This window comes from Hevea brasiliensis, chromosome 4 (genome assembly GCF_030052815.1).
Source record: "Hevea brasiliensis isolate MT/VB/25A 57/8 chromosome 4, ASM3005281v1, whole genome shotgun sequence".
NCBI lineage: Eukaryota > Viridiplantae > Streptophyta > Magnoliopsida > Malpighiales > Euphorbiaceae > Hevea > Hevea brasiliensis.
The window spans coordinates 20,094,347-20,115,436 of NC_079496.1; the positions used below are offsets into that span (position 1 = coordinate 20,094,347).

Genomic DNA, 21,090 nt, shown 5'->3' on the forward strand with positions numbered 1-21,090 from the left:
TACTGATAGTGATGAATTGCCATATGGAGAATGGATCAGTGCTTCCCTAGTGAAGCATGGCATAGTGGGTGTTCACTTAGCATGGATTCTTATTGTTCCTCAACTCAATGTTCTCTTTTCTCTTACAAGTCTAGGTACCACTTTGTGTTAGGAAGCATTAATGCACAACAAATTGAGCAGAAAAATTAAACCCAAAAATCAACCTTAATTAACTATGGAATGGCGGAATTTAAAATTTCATTGTCTAGCAAATTACCTCAAATGTCTTTGGGAATTTGCTAACCACTAAACTGGGTTGTATTAGACTACCAGCCGTCTAGATATCCAGCCTCTGATAGTATTCACATAGACTGATTGTAAAGAAATTCTCCAAAACTTCTTTTATAGAATTTGTAATTTTGAGTGTTAGCTCTAGTAAAAGGAAGCTCTATCAAGAATGTAAGATGAGCTTCCTTTTGTAGGGAGCAACTTTCAATAATTATAAATTTAACCCTTTAAAATTATTAATTATATATTGGCCCCTATAGGAATTAAAATTTACATAATTAATTCACATAATTCTTGAAACTTTAAATTAAGTCCATACTTAATTATTAGAACATTAAGCAGTCTAAATAAAATTTATGTTTTAGTCCATAAGCTTTCAGAATTAATTTTATTTTATTTTTATCAAGTCCAACTTGATAACCCAATTTAATTTCTCACTTATAGTTTTTATATGTGTGACCCATTAGGTTCCTAATATATTGGCAACAAATATAATTAAATAAAATTAACACTTTAATTTTATCATTAATTCATAATTGATTAATTATATTTATAGATCATTATTAACATCTAGCAATGTATAATGATCACTTAAATATTAGAACTTGTCAAAATAGTTTGACTAACCTTTCTGTGATCAATCTGTCAGTGTAATTAATATCCATTCATCATAATATTCTGATTTATAAATTAAAGCATGGAATATATCTGCTATCTACAAATAAATTCTGTCATCTTAATGTGATTGATTAATTAAATAAGATCTCAATCTTGTGTTTACCTTGCGTAATAATTTAACAATCCACACTGACCAAGAACAATTGAAATATTTTCCCTAATTACCTAGGGTGATGAATTTTATCTTGACAATCAAATATCTCCATATAGTTTATATTGTATCCAACAACTGTCACATTTATTATCCTTATATAGAATGACATGCGAGCAATATCAAAACACAATATTTCATATATAAGATAACTTAATGTCTTATGTTTAAGGTTCACTTACATGACTGTCACGCGAGTCTTTCCATAAACATAGGTAAACTTCCATATGAAATCCTCGTGCAAATCAGTTTAGTGAACTTGTCACCATAGCACCTACACGTTGGTTCTAGGTATCACATATACTTAAGCTTAATGAGAATTGTTGCTTCCTTTCATAAAGGAAAGAACGCAGCATGTACTAGTCTCAATAGTTATATCAATGTCCAATCTCGATATAACATTGACCAGGAATATTTTGAAACAATGTAATAATGCAGTCGAAACCTTATAATTATAACAGCAATATAATTTTTACTGTTATACATATAAGTTTCATGGACTTTATTTTTATTAGTTAATATTCATTAAAATTAAATTGAACATTAAAGATAATGTAGCCTTTATTAATAACAAAATATAAATACATGTATTAAATGATTACACCTATAACTAACACATTGGCTACAATACATATACACTAACACTTTGATTAGGGAGATAATGATGGTTTATCTGCAAATAAAAATCTTTTAGGGAGCAACCTCAAAAAATTGTATCTAAAGATAACCTCCTAGCTCTCCATGCCGCAGCAACTGCGGAGAACATATAGCACCAAGCAGTAGAAGTACCAAATCATGCATCTCTTTTTATTAATAGGCAATTATATGGAATAAACATACATAATCGGCTGGACCTGTCTATGCAAGAAGAAATGGAATGTTACGAAGATGATGTGGGTCATAAGGAGATGGATAAAAACCAATTAATGAGACGTAGCAGATTGAGGCAGAGTTGGTGACCCCGATTTCGTTAACCTGGTTAAGGAAAACTCTCCTAAAACACTGTGGCGAGCTACTTCTCCTACTATTCAAGAAGTTTTAACTGATGCCCACTAGGGTCCTGAGCGACAAGTGTGGAGCAACTTGCCTGTGAATAAGACGGTGTTTCTCAAGAAGGGCTACTGAGTGTTTGTCTGAGACATAAAAGGAAATACTATGGTGACTTGGTTTTTGGTTTGGATGCAGTGGTTGCTTCATTAGGTAAGAGAGCTAAGGAAGATGTTCTAGTTTCTTTGTTTCAACAAACTTTGTCAACGGCGGAGGCTGAGTCCCAGCCCCGTCGACAGCTATGAAAAATTCAATATGGAACTGTTGTGGGCTTGGGACTTGTGGTAGCTTCAATTCCTTAAAAAGTTCCCAGGATTTCGTAAATCTTTTATTGTATTTCTTATGGAATCTTGTCTTAAACAATTTGAAGTAGAGAGGTTAGGTGTAAAATTGGTTTTTAAGAATGCATTTGCAGTTGATTGTGATGAGAAGGGTCATCGAAGAAGTAAGGATTTGATTTCTTTTTTTTTTTTCTAGGATGATTAATTTCTACAAAAATTCTTTCTTTTTCTCTATACCACATTGACATGTCCATTCAGAGTCATAGTGGACACAGGAACTGGTATTTACGGGTATTTATGGGTGGCCTGAAGAGTAGAATAAACACCAAACTTTTACTTTCATTCGCTAGTTGTAGCAACTTCCATCGATTCTTTAGCCATGTTCGGGTGTGACTTTAATCAGATTTTGAGGCCGTGTGAGAAAAGAGGCAGTGACTCGAGACCGACTGGGGCCAGGCGACTCTTTCAAGATAACCTAATTGTTTGTCATATGGGAGAATTAGATTTACTCGGGTATGCGTTTACATGGACGAATAGACAGGCTAATGGGCACAACGTCCAGGAATGTTTAGATAAATGTCTTTTGAATAAAGCATGGTAGGAAATCTTTCCCAATATGGTGCTCACTCACTTGCCACGGCATAGGTTGGATCACTCCCCGCTTCTCTTAGCTGAGGTTATGTGCAGCAAGTAAAATTGGAGTCCGTATATAGTATTCAAATTTGCAAAAATGTGGTTGAGTAACGATAGATATAAGGCAATAGTTAGGGAGGGTTGGACAGTAGGGTTGATGAGTGAGTGGTAGTATTGATAAGAAGTTATTATTATATGGCTAGGAGTTGTAAGTTTGGGAGCGAGAGAACTTTGGTAGTACGAGGAATCAGTTAAAAAGAATTTGGGAATGGATGGTTGTTTTGTAAGGTCAAAGTCAAAACCAGAGTGTGATTGATGAAATGCATATGCTGGAGAGTGAATTGGACAGGGCATCAAAATTGAAGGAAAATATATGGATGCAGCAGTTTGAGGGTGAGTTGGTTGAAGGATGGGTATCGAAATACTAGTTTCTTCTACCAACAAATGTTACAACCACCAAAACAGTACTGGAATACGGATAGTGAATAATCGAGTAACAAGTAATATATAACCCGAAGGATACTTGGACACTTGGATAAAATATTACTTGCCCAATCATATTCATGAATACTCGGATCACTTGATCCTGAGATAATTGTCCTAATCAAAGTTCTATGCACATAAGGACTCTCAAACAGAGTGGACTCTTAGTCCCACTAAATTACAAACTCCTAATTCTAATGGGAATCAAAGCCTATATATAAAGGTCATCATGTATGATTGTGATTGTAATTATTTATTATCTAATTATTTATTTTCAATATTTTATATTTATATAATAGTGATTGTAAAAATAATTAATATTTTTATAATATATAATTATTTATTATAAAATAGGTAATTATTTAAATATAAAATTTAAATATATGGGCTATTAATTTTATTAATAAAACAAAACTTTAAGAATTAAATTATTTTAAATTAAAAAAAGCAATGAAATTAAAAATTAATGTAAATGGCAAGAATTAATTTATTAAAGAAATCAAATTTTGAGGAATAAATTATTTTTTATAAGAAATACATATATTGATATCTAATTTTTGACAGATTTCAAAAATTAATATATAATTTACTCAATGAATAATTTTAAACATTAACATTATGTTTGTGAGGGAGTTTTTAAAGGTAATGTATGGGTTTTAAAGTATTGAGCTTGTCTAGAAGAAAGTTTTTAAAAGAGATAAGATTTTTAGAAGTTTTAAAATCTCTAAAAACCTCACTTTTTTAACCCACCAAATTGGTGGGTTTCTGATAAGTACTCACAACTAGCACTTAAGTTCATCCATCCAACAAGGTAGAATTTGCATTCACTCAACACAATATCAACCAATGTGATAAGGCACTAAGAAGAAATGCAAAGGGCCTATCTAATAAAATGTATTAATCAAGTGCTAAGATACAATTAGAACATATCTAAAGAGCACCTTAATCTTCAAGATACGACAAACAATGTGAAGGAAGAAAGAACACAGCTCACCCAATCTACAATGGTGGCCAAATAATTCTGATGTTTTTCTCTCAAAATGATTCTAAAAGTTTGCCCTAAAAATGAAGAAGATGAGTATTTATATATATGTGGTACCAACAAAATTCTGCCCATGTGGCACTACAAGACAAGAAAAATAAGGATATTCACCTCTTAAAAGGTGGCGGCTAGCATGGGGGGGGGTGGACCTTCCAGATTTGAGACCACAAGAAAAAGGCTTCATTCTCCATGGGACAAGTGGCGCATTCTGCTCACTCCTAAATTCAAATGGTCGAATCACCTCAAGCCATGTGTACAAGTGAGATGGCAGCCAAGTAATCTCCAAATGCAAGGCTGGCTGAATAGTGTGAGTGCCATGTCACCACTTGGATGATGAAGTGGCACCGTGAGGCATATCTCCATTGCCTATTTGGGTGAGAATGATCCACTTGGTCTCCAATAGCAAGCATGACAGTCCAATGTGATTGGCATAATTCTTCTGGTGCCTCCAATGCTCAATGATCAGATTTTGAAGTTCCCTTGCCCTTGCTCTAGTAATGAGGCATCTAAACAATGGAAGTGGTTCTAGTGGCTCCTCATCATCTCCTCCCTCTTCAAAAGAATTCGTCCTTGAATTCGGACCTGCATCAACAAAAGGAGAAAGATCAGAAACATTAAATGAATGACTAACACCATACTCACCAAGTAGCTCTATCTTGTACGCACTGTTGTTGATCCTTCCCAACACCTTGAATGGATTATCACATCGTGGATGCAATTTCGACTTTCTTTGATTAGGAAATCGATCCTTCCTAATATGCACCCAAACCAAGTCACCTGGTTCAAACACAAGTGCCTTTTGGCCTTTCTTAGCATGAGTTGCATATTGAACATTTGTCTTTTCAATTTGCATTCTAGCTTGCTCATGTAACTTCTTAACCAATTCAGCTTTTTTTTTTACCATCAAGACTATCAATATGATCAATAGGTAATGGTAACAAGTCTAATGGTGTCAAAGAATTATAACCATAAACAAGCTGAAAAGGTGAAAAACTAGTGGAAGAATGCTCAACACTATTATAAGCAAACTCAATGAAAGGCAAATAATCTTCCCAACACTTCAAATTCTTTTGAATCAAAACATGCAATAGAGTGGTAAGTGTCCTATTCACTACTTCAGTTTGTCCACCAATTTGTGGGTGACAAGTAGTGAAAAACAAGAGCCTAGTGCCTAACTTACCCTACAACATTTCCAAAAGTGACTTAGGAACTTAACATCTCTATCACTTACTATTGTCCTAGGTATGCCATGTAATTTGACAACCTCTTTAAAGAACAAATAAGGAATATATGTAGCATCATCTGTTTTATGGCAAGGTATAAAGTGTGCCATTTTAGAAAATCTACCAACAACCATAAATATGCTATCATGTTTGTGCTATGACCTAGGCAACCCCAATATCAAATCCATAGAAATATATATCCAAGGTTCCTAAGGTACAGGTAATGGTGTATACAAACCATGTGGCATACTCCTAGACTTGGCCTTTTTACACTTAACACAACTAGAACACAACTTCTCCACATCTTTTCTCATTTTAGGCCAAAAGAAGTGTTCTTGCAATATGTCCAAAGTGCTGGATATGCCAAAGTGACCCATCAACCACTACTATGAGACTTCAAAACAAGCAGGTCACGTATAGAATATTTAGGCACACAAAGCTTATTCTTTTTAAATAAGTACCCATTATGTCTATAATACTTTTGGAATGCACCTTTCTCACAAGCACTAAACACACCAGCAAAATCATCATCATTAACATACAAACCCTTTATGAACCTAAATCCAAGTAACTTTGCATCAAGAGTAGATAATAGTGTGTGCCTCCTAGAAAGAGCATCAACAACAACATTCTCTTTTCCCTGCTTGTATTTTATCACATATGGAAACATCTCAACAAAAGCAACTCATTTCGCATGCCTTTTACTCAACTTATTTTGACTCTTAATATGCTTCAAAGATTCATGATCAGAATGTATGACAAACTCTTTGTTCTATAAATAATGTTGCCAAGTCTCGAAAGCTCTAACTAATGTATACAATTTCTTATCATAAGTAGAGTAATTCAAGGTAGTATTATGCAATTTCTCACTAAAATATGCAATAGGTCATTTCTCTTACATGAGAACAACACCTATACCTACACCACTAGTATCACACTCAATCTCAAATATTTTATCAAAATCAGGCAAACTCAACAATGGTGCAGAACATAACTTATCTTTCAATTCAGCAAATGCAAGTTCATGTTTCTTCTTCCACTCAAATGCAACATCTTTTTTGATAAGTTCATTCAAAGAAGGAGCAATAGAACTAAAATGAGGCACAAATCTCATATAAAAACTAGCCAATCCATGAAAACTCCTAACTTTAGATGCATTTTTAGGCGTTGGCCAATCCCTAATGGCTTTGACCTTCTCTTCATCAGCTCTAACAACCTTGCCACTCACAACAAAATAAAAAAAAAAACAACTTTTTCCAAGCAGAAAGAACATTTCTTTGCATTTGCATATAATTTCTAATGCCTTAACACATCAAACACAAGTCTCAAATGATGTAAATGCTCATCCATGTATTTGCTATAGATAAAAATGCCATCAAAATAAACTACCATAAATCTGCCTATGAATGATCTCAACACATGATTCATCAAACACATGAAAGTAATAGGTGCATTAGTGAGACCGAATGGCATTACCATCCCCTCATACAAGCCATACTTAGTTTTGAAAGCAATTTTCCATTCATCTCCTATTTGCATTCTAATCTGATGGAAACCACTTTTCAAATCAATCTTGGAAACACACACAAGCACCAAACAACTCATTAAGCATAACATCAAGTCGAGGTATGGGATGTCTATACTTTGCAGTGATTTTGTTGATGGCTTTGCAATCCATGCACATGCAATAACTCCCATCCTTCTTTGGCACAAGAAGCATCGGTACTGCTCAAGGACTCATGCTCTCACGCACAAATCCCTTTGCTAAGAGTTCTTCTATTTGCCTTTCGAGCTCCTTTATTTCTTCTGAGTTACTTCTATAGGCTAGTCTATTCGGTATGGGCGCCCCTGGAATAAGATCAATCTGGTGCTTAATCCCTCGAATGGGTAGTAATCTAGGTGGTAACTCCTCCAGAAAGACATCATCTGTGACACCCCTTACCCATCTACAGTGTAGCAGAGTAAGATATGCCACACAGTGTATCAGAACACCATATTTTATCTCAATTATTTTTATCCTTTCTTAATTTATTTCTTTATGGTGATGAAATGCAATTTGTGAAATTTGACTCATTTAAGTCATTTATTGAAATTATAAATTCATTTGAGGTTCCAAAAATTTTATAGAAAATCCGGCAGAGTACCGGCTAAAAATGGAGAAAACAATTCTTCAGAACCTGTGAAAAACACTTCCAATAGTCATTCAATTCCACAACTCCCAATTTTTCTCATCAATTCTAAAAAATTCTTCCATTTTTCATTCATTCGTTTAACATCATAATAATATACATTTCATTTATAAACACAAATTTATAAATACTGACATTCATACCAATTTATATTACATAAGTTTCAATTTATACATGAGAAAATAAAAGTTTAATTACAAATAGTATAAAATACCAAAATGGAATCTAGTGTTCTACCAATGCACTGAAGTCTGTGCGGTGACACGGACACAATGTAGATCTGTATACAAGTCTCATCCAGTTTGTGGTCTGCTGGGCTCTCTGGCCAAATTTTCAGTACCTACGCGTTGCAAAAGCGACGTACTAAGCATAAAGCTTAGTGGTGCCAATAATAAAAGAAAATATAATATGCAAATAAAAATAATAATTTCTTAGTTATTGTGCTTATAAGAATAATAAATAATTTCTAAATTTTTGTTTTGTTTAAGGCTAATTAAATCTTATGATATTAACTCTTCTTAGCATGTTATTAATCGATCCCATAATGATTTTAAGCCTTATATATTTATTTATCTTTATTTTCTGATCCTTAAGAACATTTATTTTTATTGGAATCATTTTTTGTTTCTTAACTTAATATTTCATCAATTTGTTGCCTTTAAACTTAATTTAATTTTATTAATACTTTTCCATACCCAAGTAACCTATATAAATTGACTGGACTGGATAAATGGGTAAACTAGCACTGGGTACCAGGTACCTCGGGCCGTCATACCATCGGTCACAATGTGTCTCCCGGTGTGCAGACAGAATGGCTAATAAGCCATAAAAGCAATAAGGCATAAAGCCAAGTATAACATCATAATCAGTATAGCCATAGGCTATCATATCACATAATGGCATGAAGCTATATGCAGTACTGCTATCAGAACCCTATTGACATGCCAACCTATCCAAACCAATCACACTAGGCCTACTAGGGCATATTACAAAGTTTTTTCTTGAATATTTGTACTTAACATGTAAGGTTACTATTCATTTGGTCATTTAAGTCAAAATATTGACTTTCTCATATATAATAGTTACATGAGTTTTAATCACATAGATCTACCACATTTTGGTTCCCAAAAGTGTTGGCATTAGTTGCCAATCCATACTTCTAACCAATAGAGAATAAATTAAAAATTTCAGTTTTGGGTGCTAGAGTTCATTGTTCCATTAGGCCATTCTACAGTGAGAATTTGGCCAAATGTTCTTCATCAAAGTTGTTCCTTATTGTGTCTAGTTACATTTCACTTTTTGAATTACTCCATTTGGAATTTTCTAGCTCAAGTTATGGCTATTTCACCATAACTTGTTAGATTGCCTTTACCCAGAATTTCTGGGCAATTGTTGGATATTGGCAGTTTTTGTACACTGACTGCAAGTGAGTTTTTGGACTAGTTATGATCAAAATTTAGGTTTATTTTCTTCATGAAAGTTGTAGGGCTATGTCTCAGATTTCTTTCGGTATAAAATTCAGGTCAATTGGACCTTTCTACACTGAGTTATGACCAAATGAATGAATACTGTTCATTTGGTCATTTTCCAGGGACAGCATATTGGTCACCCAGATTAGGTCAATTTTTAGGGCCACTTAAGTTAGTTCTCTGGGCAGGGTTCCTTCACCAAAGTTGTGGCATTATGTATCTAGTTTCACCTCCAATTGGCCTTGCACCAATTGGAGCTACACAAGTTCAGTTAAGGCTCTCTAAACACACTGGACTCCAAGAGTCTAGACTGCGGCACATAAGGCAGCTTACCCTTTCCAACATTCAATGACTCAATTCACTTCATACTTAGTTTAAAACTTACCAAATGGTCACTAAATGACCATTACAACATCATTTTGTGTTCAATTGCATCTAGCCCCATATTTGAGTTTCAAACCCTAGTCCTAAAATTCTAAAGTTTCAAATTCTTGCACTAAACTCATAAATTAATGTTTTAACTGATACAATCACATCAAAGGTAGCCTATTCACTCAATTTCTCATGTCACTCATTTTTGGACTTGAAATGGGCCTCCACCTTATTAATTTTTACATGTAACTTCATTAAATCCTAAGCTTGCTTCACAAAAACTCATCCTCACATCTTAAACTATCTCTAGGCAGCAATTAGAAGAAGAAAGAAAGAAGTTTTGCAAGTGGGAGAAACTCTCCAACAAAGGTTAGTGCTTTAACTTCTGTTTATTTCTGTGTTTTATGGAAGAAATTAGTAAATCCTACAACTAGGTGCCATAGGAACTTGTAGATGTGTGAAAATCTGGAATCTGTACAGTATATGAGTGAATAGTAAATTTTAAAAATTCATAACTGGAGTTAGGGATATCAGATCAGGGTGATTTTTATGTCAAAAGAAACCTTAAGGAATGTTTTAAAACTTTGTAGTTTTATGTTAGACCTGATTCTAATGTTAGGTTAGGGTTTGAGGACAAAACATTTTTATTGCTCAGATGTGGACTCTGTTCTGCTGATTTCCTGCAACAGGATAGCCACCTTCAATAAATCATAACTGGAGCCACAAAACTTAAAATGATGTGATTCTTGAGTCCTTGAAACACTTATTGAATGCTCTAAAACCTTGTAGTTATGGCCAAGAGCTAATTGTGGTAGCTGCTAGGTGATATTTTTGCATTTCCTTACTACTATCTTGCATGTACTGGATTCTGGACAGGTTGCACCTTTTTAATTATTTATGCAATTTCTGATTTGATTTTGATGTGATTCCAATTGGAGATTGAGTTAGACATATGAAGGTTGAGTTCTGGAAAATATGATCTTGAAATCTTGTTTCCTTTAGCACCTTCTTCACCACTTTTCGATTCTCCATCATCTCTAATAAACATCACTCTCTTGTTAGGACACTCATTTGCATAATGTCCTCTTCCTAAGCCACATCTCTAGCTCGGGTCTCCACCTTCTTATTCTTTTCTTCTGGTTTCCCTTCCATCTTTCCTTTGCCCTTCCATTATTTCTTCTTGAATTTAGGTTCCTCTTTCTCTATTTTGGAAGGGCCACTCCAATTCAGTTTCCATGGAGGCTTGGAGGCTGAATTGTATATGGGTTGAGTGTTCTTAACAGCTCGTTTTCTTCTCATTTCCTTTTCAGTTTTAATGGCAACTTGCATCATTTGCTCCATTATTCTACAATTTTGCAAATCAACCATAAACCTAATGTCTAGATTTAGGCCATTTAAGAACCTAACCATGGTAGACTCTTCATCCTCCTCCACTTCAGCCCTAATCATAGCAATTTGCATGGCTTTGTTATACTCCTCCACACTCTTGGCTCCTTGTGTAAGTTATTGCAATCTCAACTTTACTTCTCTACCATAATATGGTGGCACAAATCTTTCCCTCATTATTTCCTTCATTTCAGCCCATGTCCTAATTTCCCTCAAGCCATTTCTCCTTCTTCTTACAACTAATTGATCCCACCATACCAAATCATAATCCTTAAACTCGATTGCTACCAACTTCACTTTCTTCTCTTCACTATAGTTATGGCACTCAAGGACCATTTCAATCTGCCTTTCCCACTTAATATATGAATCCGGATCCTCCTTACCATAGAAAGATGGCATTTTCATCTTTATGCTCCCCACATTTGCATCAATTACGTCATTATGCACTTCCCTATTTTTGTAGTCATCATATCTGAAATTTCTCCCACCAAATCTGCCTCTAACTCCTCTACCCCTTAGTGGCCGAAATCCCCTACCACCAAATTGATTATTCCCATGCTCATATGCTTCCTCAAACTCATCTTCATCCCAAACCAGCTCATCATACTCTTCCATCTTAGGTTCTGCCCTTACACCTCTTCTGCCTTTACATTCATTTCCCAAATTCACTTCCTCTTCTTCCCTTCTATTCCTAGGCCTCCTTTCATTCCTCATCAAATACTCCATCATCCTATTCAAATCAGTCCTTATTTCCTTCAACACTTCATCATGATTTGTTGTTAGCAAGGAAATCCTTTCAAATTGTTGTGCCAAGGCTTCTTTATATAATCTTTCATCTTTAAAATTCCTTTCTTCACCTCCAGCTCCACTATTACTACAAATGTTTTGATCCATTTGAGCTGTAAAGAAACAAGGTTAGTAGATAAATGACTCACCCTCTCAAGTGTTTAGCACACAATCAAGCTTTTATGATCTAATTGCTCTTAACACTCTGGCCTTTTACCACTCAGTTTTCCTTCCTTTAATTGTTTAGGGAACTCAAACACAAAGCAATTAAAACACTTGCAAACTTATCAAATGATCAAGAACGATAAGGAACAATACGTGACACAAGAACAGGCAATGTGATACTAGAGTCAAAAATAAAAGATAGACACTAAATGAAAAGATTTTGTAAACTAGAAAAAGAGACAACATAAGGGAGTGATATCAAGATCAAATTTCAAATACACAACCAACTTAGCACAAATACCAACAGTTCACATAATACACCAAGAAATGCATGAATTTTGGTTCACCAAACAAACGAATGTATTTTGATATGAAATTTGGTAGGCAAATGCACCCCAATTCTGAGTAATTATTCGTGAAATTTTAGGACTTTCTAGGCGGGATTACTATTTAAACCAATAAATAAGCAGTCTGTGACCAGAATTCAGTTCCTACGCGAACGGTTGGATTTTGAGCTGAAATTTAATATGAAAACTACTGAAATGGGTTATAAACAACCTGTAAATTTTTAGAATTTTCTGGTTTGATTTGTTATGTGAACTAAATTTGATCAGGTCTGACCTGAAATTTTAGCTCAGTAGGCAAACAATGTCAAATAACCCTCAAAATTGACATACCACGCCCTAAACACACCCAAATAATGCTGGTAAAAGTTTAGGTCGAATGGATAAGTCTAACTCAATGAACCAATCAAGTCACTAATTAGGTCTAATATGCCATTAGGTATAAATATATCACAAATCAGCAAAACAAATCACATCAATAGCACAAAACTCATCCCAATCAGTAACTCATTTCCAAAACAACCACTTATGCTTGATATCAAACTCAAAGAAGTAAAAATAGATAGCTAGAAAGATGGTTATAGCTTGATCAACCCAAAACCCTAAGACATACTCAACAAAACAGGTTTTAAACAAACAAGAAAAAAATCATACTAAACCCCGAGAGTTGATTTTGGTCAAGCATACAATGAATAAAACATGGATAAAAGAGACACATTAAGAAGCAAAATAAAGTCCTGCAATAAAGAACCAGGCACAAGATGAACCCTAGACAGGCTATAGTAGAATCGATTGGATTTTAGTAACTAGAACCAAACCACAAGTATGGAAGAAAAAGCAAACAGAAAATAAACATTAATAATAGAAATAAATGCCTTGTTTTGGACGTCCTATACTCTGATACCAAAATGATAAGTACTCACAAACAGCACCCAAGTTCATCCATCCAACAAGGTAGAATTTGCATTTACTCAACACAATATCAACCAATGTGATAAGGCACTAAGAAGAAATGCAAAGGACCTGTCCAAAATGTATTAATCAATTGTTAATATACAATTAGAACTTGTCTAAAGAGCACATTGATCATCAAAATAAGATAAGCAATGTGATCAAATTGCTTGAATCCAAGTTCTTACAAGAAATAAGAAAGAAAATATATAGCTCACTCAATCTACAATGGTGGCCGAATAAGTCTAGTGTTTTTCTCTCAAAATGACTCTAAAAGTTGCCCTAAAAATGAAGAAGATGAATATTTATATATATGTGGTACCAACAGAACTCTGCCTACATGGCACTACAAAATAACAAATGAGGATATTCTCCCCTCAAAAGGTGGCGGCTGGTATGGGGGGGACCATCCAGATTTGGGACCACAAGGAAAAGGCTTCATTCTCCATGGGACTCACTCCTAAATTCAAAAGGCTGAATCACCTCAAGCCATGTGTACAAGCAAGATGATAGCCAAGTAATCTCCAAATGCAAGGCTGGCCGAATGGTGTGAGTGCCATGTCACCACTTGGATGATAATGTGGCACCGTGAGGCATATCTCCATTACCTATTTAGGCGAGACTGATCCACTTAGTCTCCAGTAGCAAGCATGATAGTCCAATGTGATTGGCATAATTCTCCTAGTGCCTCCAATGCTTAATGACCAGATTTTATAGTTCCCTTGCCCTTACTTTAGTAATGGTTCCTCTGAACAATGGAAGTGGTTCTTGTAGCTCCTCATCAGTTACACTTAGAAGGAGGTAGAGTAAAGTAAGGTTTTATAAAGTAAGGTTTTTTAAAATAAGATTTTTTTATGGTTTTTAAGCCTTCTTAATTTTTTTTTTAGTGATTGAAAGGACGGAAAGATTTTTTAAAATATTTAGAGGTTTTAAAGAGAAAATCTTGTTAATTCATCAATTTGATAGGTTAGAAAACAGAGGTTTTTAGAAGCTTTTAAAAACTCCAAAAACCATACTTTAAAAAACCTTTCACTCTTTCAAACACAAATTCAAGATTTTTAAATTTTGAAAAATCTCTTATTATTTTAAAAAACATCCTCCCAACACAAGGGCTTAGGGAGATTTTGATATCTTATTTTCTATTATCTTACTTTATTGTCTTATTTTCTATTATCTTGACTCTATAAACAAACTATGAGGAGAGGGGATTATGATTTGTGGACTGTGCGGGCACACTACAAAATTTCATGACATTAATGTGTTACCAACCGACAGGCATAGAGCGAAATTCTTTTTTTTTAAGATAATGTTATATATAAAATTAATTTGTAAAATGATTAATTATATTTATTATTTATATATTTTGAATAGATTAATTTTACATATTAAAATTAAAGTAAAAAAGAATTTAATGTTATAAAAATTTATAAAATATGTAATGACAAGTAAAAATATTTAATATTCCAGATTATATTATTTTAAAAGAGTTAAAAATTAAAATATATATATATTAAAAGAGGTGGGAACATGTCTCCCATTTGCTCTTTGCCAACCGAGAAAGTAATTAATTAATTAATTAATAATGTGAAAGTCAACGTTAACCTACACTCTGTTTGAATGTGTAGAAAATAACAGTAGCAAAATTAAATTGAGAAAAATAATGAAGAATTGAAATTTTTCATGGTTAGAAAATAAGGAAAAATAAAAGGAAACGAAAATAAAATTTATTTTTCCTATTGCTATTTGAAGAGATAATAACAAAAAAGTGTAAGGAAAAGTTATTTTTTAATGATAAAATTATAAAATTATCTTTTTTATTTAATTTTTTTAAATATATTTGATAAAAATATAAATTCATTATAATTTTCATTCATCTCTTTATTTTCACTCCTCTTTAAATAAAGAAAAATAAATTTATTTATTATTTTTTTTTATTTTTCCATCCACATAAAAGGGAGAAAAATACAAAGGAAAAATAATTTTCTCCCTTAATTTTCTTTCATTTCTAAAAAAGATTATCCAAACACGGTGTTAAAGTCGCACAGTCTTAGAGGTGGGGAAGGGTGGGTGAACGCAGAGAGAGAGAGAGAGAGAGAGAGAGAGAGAGGATGGAGCTAGAACATTTCAGCCACATTCATCGTCTGATTTACAGTGAAAATCATGACGAGCGAGTTGCTTGCTGCGGGTGTAAGAAGGAAATATCAGGTCCTAACTACAATTGTGCCAAATGTAGTTTCTTTCTTCATAAGAGATGTGCAGAGCTGCCCAGAGAGATCAAGCATCCCTTGCACAGCAAACACCCTCTTGCCCTCTTCATGGCTTCAACATATCCTTCAGGACAAGGCGTGTGTGATCTTTGCGACAAATCTTTGGACAACTTGGTCTATAATTGTTCTCTGTGCCAATTCGACCTCGACATCCAATGTGCCTTGCAGCCATGCGTGACTGGTACATCTGCAGGGAATCGCGGTCATCAATTCATTCACTTAATCAGGTCAATCCGTGTCCCATTCACTTGCGATGCATGTGGTGTGGAAGGGACTCAATCTCCTTATTTATGCACTGTGTGTCAAGTTATGGTTCATAAAAAATGCATTGATCTGCCAAAAACTATCAGAATAACAGAGCATGCACATGTAATTACCCACTTCTATTTCCTTCAAGAAAGTAATGAATTGGCCCAAATATGTGGAATTTGTCATGCCCAAGTGGACATAGACCATGGGGGTTATTATTGTTCAGATTGTGGATATGGTGTTCATGTGAATTGCGCCTTACAACATAACATAAGGGTTGAAGATGAAGCTGATCAAGATCACAACCTAAATATTAACGCCCTCAAAGATTCATCCCTAGAGTCACAAGTTGCTATGGGCGAGGAAGAAGTGGAAACAGAGAACAAACATTTCAGTCATGAACATGGATTAAGCATCATTGATGAGGTTGGAGGCAACAAACGCTGTGATGGGTGTATGTTACCCCTGTCTGCTCCAATCAACGGTTGTTCACAGTGTGATATGTTCCTTCACAAGGAATGTTCTGAATTACCTACCAAGAAGAAGCACCCACTTCATCAACACTCGCTCAATCTCCTCTCAAAGGCACAAACAGTTGATGGCTTGTTCAAATGTGATGCTTGTGATCAATATTGCCATGGATTTTGCTACCACTGTGACAAATGTGATTTCTTTATTGATGTTCGATGCTCTGTCATTACGGAAAACCTTAAACATCATGGACATGATCACCTCCTCCGCTTAGTCAAAGGCCAAAGAAGCTACGGTTCTTATTGTAGTGCTTGTTATTGTGGTAAGTTCACCTATTTTGACTGCACTAAATGTGACTTCTCGTTGGACTTTAGATGTGCTAGTTTGCCAAGTTCGGTTAGTCACAGATTTGATGAGAATCATCCTCTTACACTGGACTACAATTTTGTTAGTGGCAAAGACATAGAGCATTACTGTGCGATTTGCGAGTGGATAATAGACCCGGGTTCCCATATCTTTGATTGTGTACCCTGGTTCTATGGGTGCAGGGAATGCGATATTTCAATTCATCCTGAATGTGTTCTTGGAAGGTACCCATACATCAAGTTTGGGGGTGCTTACTTGTATGACATTCACCCACATCCGCTTACTTTAGTCCAAAAACCTTTCGTGAAAGTTCAAAGGAAAAAGCACTACCCTCCATGTGATTATTGTGCTGAGCCCTTTTCTGTTGGTGAAAACATTGGTGACCCCTGCCAGGACTTGGCTCTTCAGTGCAGCCAGTGTCCTTTCGTCATCCATAGGAAAAGTCCTTGTTTTACCCAAAATGTACAAGAGAAAACTGCTAATGCATGATTATTTCTTCCTTTGTGCATGATTAGCTGTAACTTATTCTTAATGCCACTGGATGCCATATATTTAGTGCCCAATCCTTCAGAACAATACGTAGATACACTTGTTAATTACTTGGAATTTAGAAGCCCCTTCAAAGCCTTTCATCTTACATTGCTGGATTTGGAAACTGCCTAGGGGACATATCATTGATACAAGAAAACTACTACTTTTCACTGTTGCAATTGCAATGGAGAGAATCACATAAATTAGGCCAAATACATGATTTGATAGAACGTTCTATTATGCACCTAAATTTGATAAAAAAATCTCTAGCTTATTTTCTGGCTTATTCTTTGTCTTTTAGCCTTTCTCTTTTAATAAAATTAAGCTTATCAAACAGAAAAAATGCTGGTGAATTAAGCTTATTTTTTTGGCTTTTAGCCTTTCTCTTTTTAGCTGAATACTCTCTAGAAGAAAGAACAAACGAATATAAGAATTTTATGTGATTCGAGAAGTGTGCTTATATTTAGAGGAATTACATACTTTTTGCTATATGAAAATGAAAATATTATAACCCTATTTATATTGACCTAAATTATTATATGCAAAAAGATTTCTAATAAAAATAAGATTTACATAATCTCTCCCAATAATAAAAAGAATACCCATTAGAAATAATATATCCATTTCTTAAAATAATAACATTAGAAATTAATTTTCTAATATTAAAAATAAACTAATTTATTAGCAATAATTTTTTTTTTTAATATCTAGGGATTATGTATAATCTTTTTATATACAATATATATTTTTTTATACAATGGGATTGAGGATTCGAACCTGATAAGTAGCCTTTAGTATTAGACTAAATTAAACTGGGCTTTTATATATAATAGAAGTGTTTTAAGAGTTAAAGGTAATTTATTACATTAAAAAAAGTGATTTATGGATGATAATATTCAATTTATTTGTAAAATTATATTTTTAAGAAGGAAAAATTATAATTTATTATATTAAATAAAATTATTATTTAATTATATTGCTGAGTGTAAAATAATTAAAATAGTTTTTCTTCTACCAAATATGGTAGATTTGTATGTGTGTTAAATTTTAAGTGATAGAAGTTGGAATAAATTGGTAAAAAGAATAAATATTTACAAGACTAATTATTATATTAAATAATTGCTTTTTTTTTACAACTAGTTTCAATTGGGATTCAATTTGAGATATCACAAACTTAAAAATTATTCTAACATTACTGAATTAGAGATTATTGATTAAATAATTGTTGCTTGTATGGTGTAACAAAAATTAAATATAATACTCAACTTTCAATTCAAATTTTGAACACCCTTTCTTAATGTAACATCCCTAATTTTCAAATAATTATATATATATATATATATATATATATATATATATATATATATATTTTTTTTTTTTTTTATTCTAACCCTGGTATTGTGGACTTCGCGTATGTACTTTCATTTCGTGGAAATTCGATCGTCGCCCGGATCTGCAATTTCGAGCCGAGCAGATAAGCTGCTGGAACCATTTCAGAACCGGGTCAAGATTATAGGCTACCCCACCGTTTTCAGACGTTCTGGACGCGTTCCAGTTGTCAGATTTGGCATAGGTAAACTCGAACTCTACATTACTCAATTTTTGCCTTGTACTGGGTTAGAATAAAATTTATAAAATATTCGTGGATGATAAAAAAATTACGATTCCTATTGCAATAGCCTTATAATATTGTTAAGGACCGCGGGGCATGTTTATAGAATTTTTAAAGTTAGTTTAGATAGTTTTTGAAAAATATTAGTTTTGAAGTTTTATAATTGAGTTGTCTAATGTTGTGATTATTACTTGGTTTGGAGGGTCGAGGAGGGGCCATATAATGATGATGAGATATGGGTTAAGTTTAGAAGTGTTATTTGAACCATTTTGCAGGTTGGGTAGGTCATAGGTATATGGGAGACTCTGCCAGATTTTCGGCACAACTTAGGGTGTCTTTGGTCTTTTCTAAACTTGTATTGAGTCAAATATATTAAATAATTGCAATGAAATTGTCAGGTGAGCCAGGACAACCTTTCTCCTCCGCCCAGCCACCGCAGTGACCTCGATTCAAGTTTGTGAGTAAAATATTAATTTTAATTGTAATTTCGATATTATTATATGTTCAAGCTTGCCCATGCATCACTTATAAATATGTATCTATGTAGTTAAACACTAGGCACATTTTATATTACATTCATAATTGTTGAAGTGCCATAGATGTTGTTTGTGGTAATTTGGAGCAGTGTGTGTGCGTGGCTTGCGTGTGGTATGGTATTGGATATGGACAGGATGGGTAGACACGGCTTAAGAGACACTCGCTGGGACTCGGTCCTTTGGGGTAGACACAACTTGAGAGACACTAGCTGGGACCCCGTATTTGGTTTATTAAGCCAAAGTCCGGCTTGAGAGACACTCGCTGGCAGAGGTTGGATTAAGAGGGTTGTATAGGGGATCAGCTCCCATATATGTATTGCTTGACAGTGTTGGGTGTGTGAGTGCTTCAAATTGCCTTTTTGCTGTTATGATATGAAAATTATGACGATATTGCATTTCACTCCACAGGGTGCATTAACTTTAGATAGTTATAGAGATTATGATTAAAATTGGTATTTTACTCTCTGAGTCGAACGCTCACTCCTGTTCATCTATTTTTTCATGCTACAGGAGGATTATTTGTTGTGGCTAACCTGTTCTTCTTCTTCGCAGTTCCATTAATAGTATTTAATGTATTTTGTACAATTGAGTTAAATTTTAGATTCCGCATGTGTTAGAAGCACTTATTTTTATTTTAGGCCTGTATTATAAAAGTTATGTTGGACCTGTAAAATTATTAACTGTATGCATGATGGGATTGGATGAGGGAGCTAAGCTCCTATTTGAGTTATGACATTTTGATTATGTGGAGGGTGAGCTGAGCTCCCTAATTTATTATATATTGAGTTTACAGGTCGGGCGAGGCAAAACTCCCCGTTGAATGGTCCATTTTATGGTCAGACTCTGTTTGATTGAATTCTTGAAATTGGGCCCAATTGGGCCTTAGAGTTGGGTTGAAGAATAGTTAGGCTTACTACGGGCCTCGGGGGCTTTAGGCTGGTCCAGATCCTAGTATCGATCTGGCCCATAGGTTGGGTTGTGACACTTAAAGTGAGTATGTGCAGATAAATTGTATCAACTATCTTTCAACTTAAATAGTTATTTCATGTCACTCAATTTTAATTTGTTAAAATAAAATTCTTCAATTTTAGTTTTGTTTCATATAAAGTTCCTTTGACCTGTCATAACAAGTTTTCAGGTTTTTTTTTAACGCTAAATTAATATTTAATTAAAATAAATTTATAAATTATTTATTATTGTTTATTTTTATTTTGTTATATAAAAAATAATATATTGATGAAATATGATATATTAATAAAATATTATTTTAAAATTTCGATATTATTATTATTATTAAAGATTGTTGCAAATTAAATTTAATTACTAATAAATAGCATATATATAATTAATAATTTTTTAATAATTTTAGTTAAAATAAAAAATAATTTTATTGATAATAATTATTAATTAATTTAATAATAAGGCTAAGAAAGATAAAAAGAAAGAAAAGAGGGTAAAAGAGTAATTTTATTCAATTTAAGTTGGAAACCTGTTAATGCATATTAGGAGAATTTTTTAAAACAAAACTTAAAGTTAAGAGATTTTATTTTAATAAATTTAAGTAGAGTGATTAAAATCAAATAATTACATA

The 21,090-nt window shown here is 33.7% G+C and overlaps 1 protein-coding gene across 2 annotated transcripts; it reads left to right on the forward strand.

Moving 5' to 3' along the window:
* Window positions 1–15,479: 15,479 nt before the first annotated feature.
* On the forward strand, window positions 15,480–20,234 carry LOC110638962 (uncharacterized). 2 transcript variants are annotated; one of them, XR_009148220.1, is made up of 4 exons: window positions 15,480–16,776; window positions 18,777–18,924; window positions 19,362–19,420; window positions 20,010–20,234. XR_009148220.1 is itself a non-coding variant. In XM_021789708.2 (1 exon), exon 1 carries the CDS (start codon window positions 15,576–15,578, stop codon window positions 17,307–17,309), a length of 1,734 nt encoding a protein of 577 aa, XP_021645400.2. In that variant the 5' UTR covers window positions 15,491–15,575; the 3' UTR covers window positions 17,310–17,383. The 2 variants fall into 2 exon arrangements, 1 of the variants encoding a protein (XP_021645400.2); XM_021789708.2 differs by lacking the exons at window positions 18,777–18,924; window positions 19,362–19,420; window positions 20,010–20,234 and having other exon boundaries at window positions 15,491–17,383.
* The last annotated feature ends 856 nt before the right edge of the window (window positions 20,235–21,090 follow it).

Excerpts from the sequence above, each read along its gene's own strand:
- LOC110638962 (XM_021789708.2), top strand. The coding sequence starts at position 15,576 with ATGGAGCTAGAACATTTCAGCCACATTCATCGTCTGATTTACAGTGAA.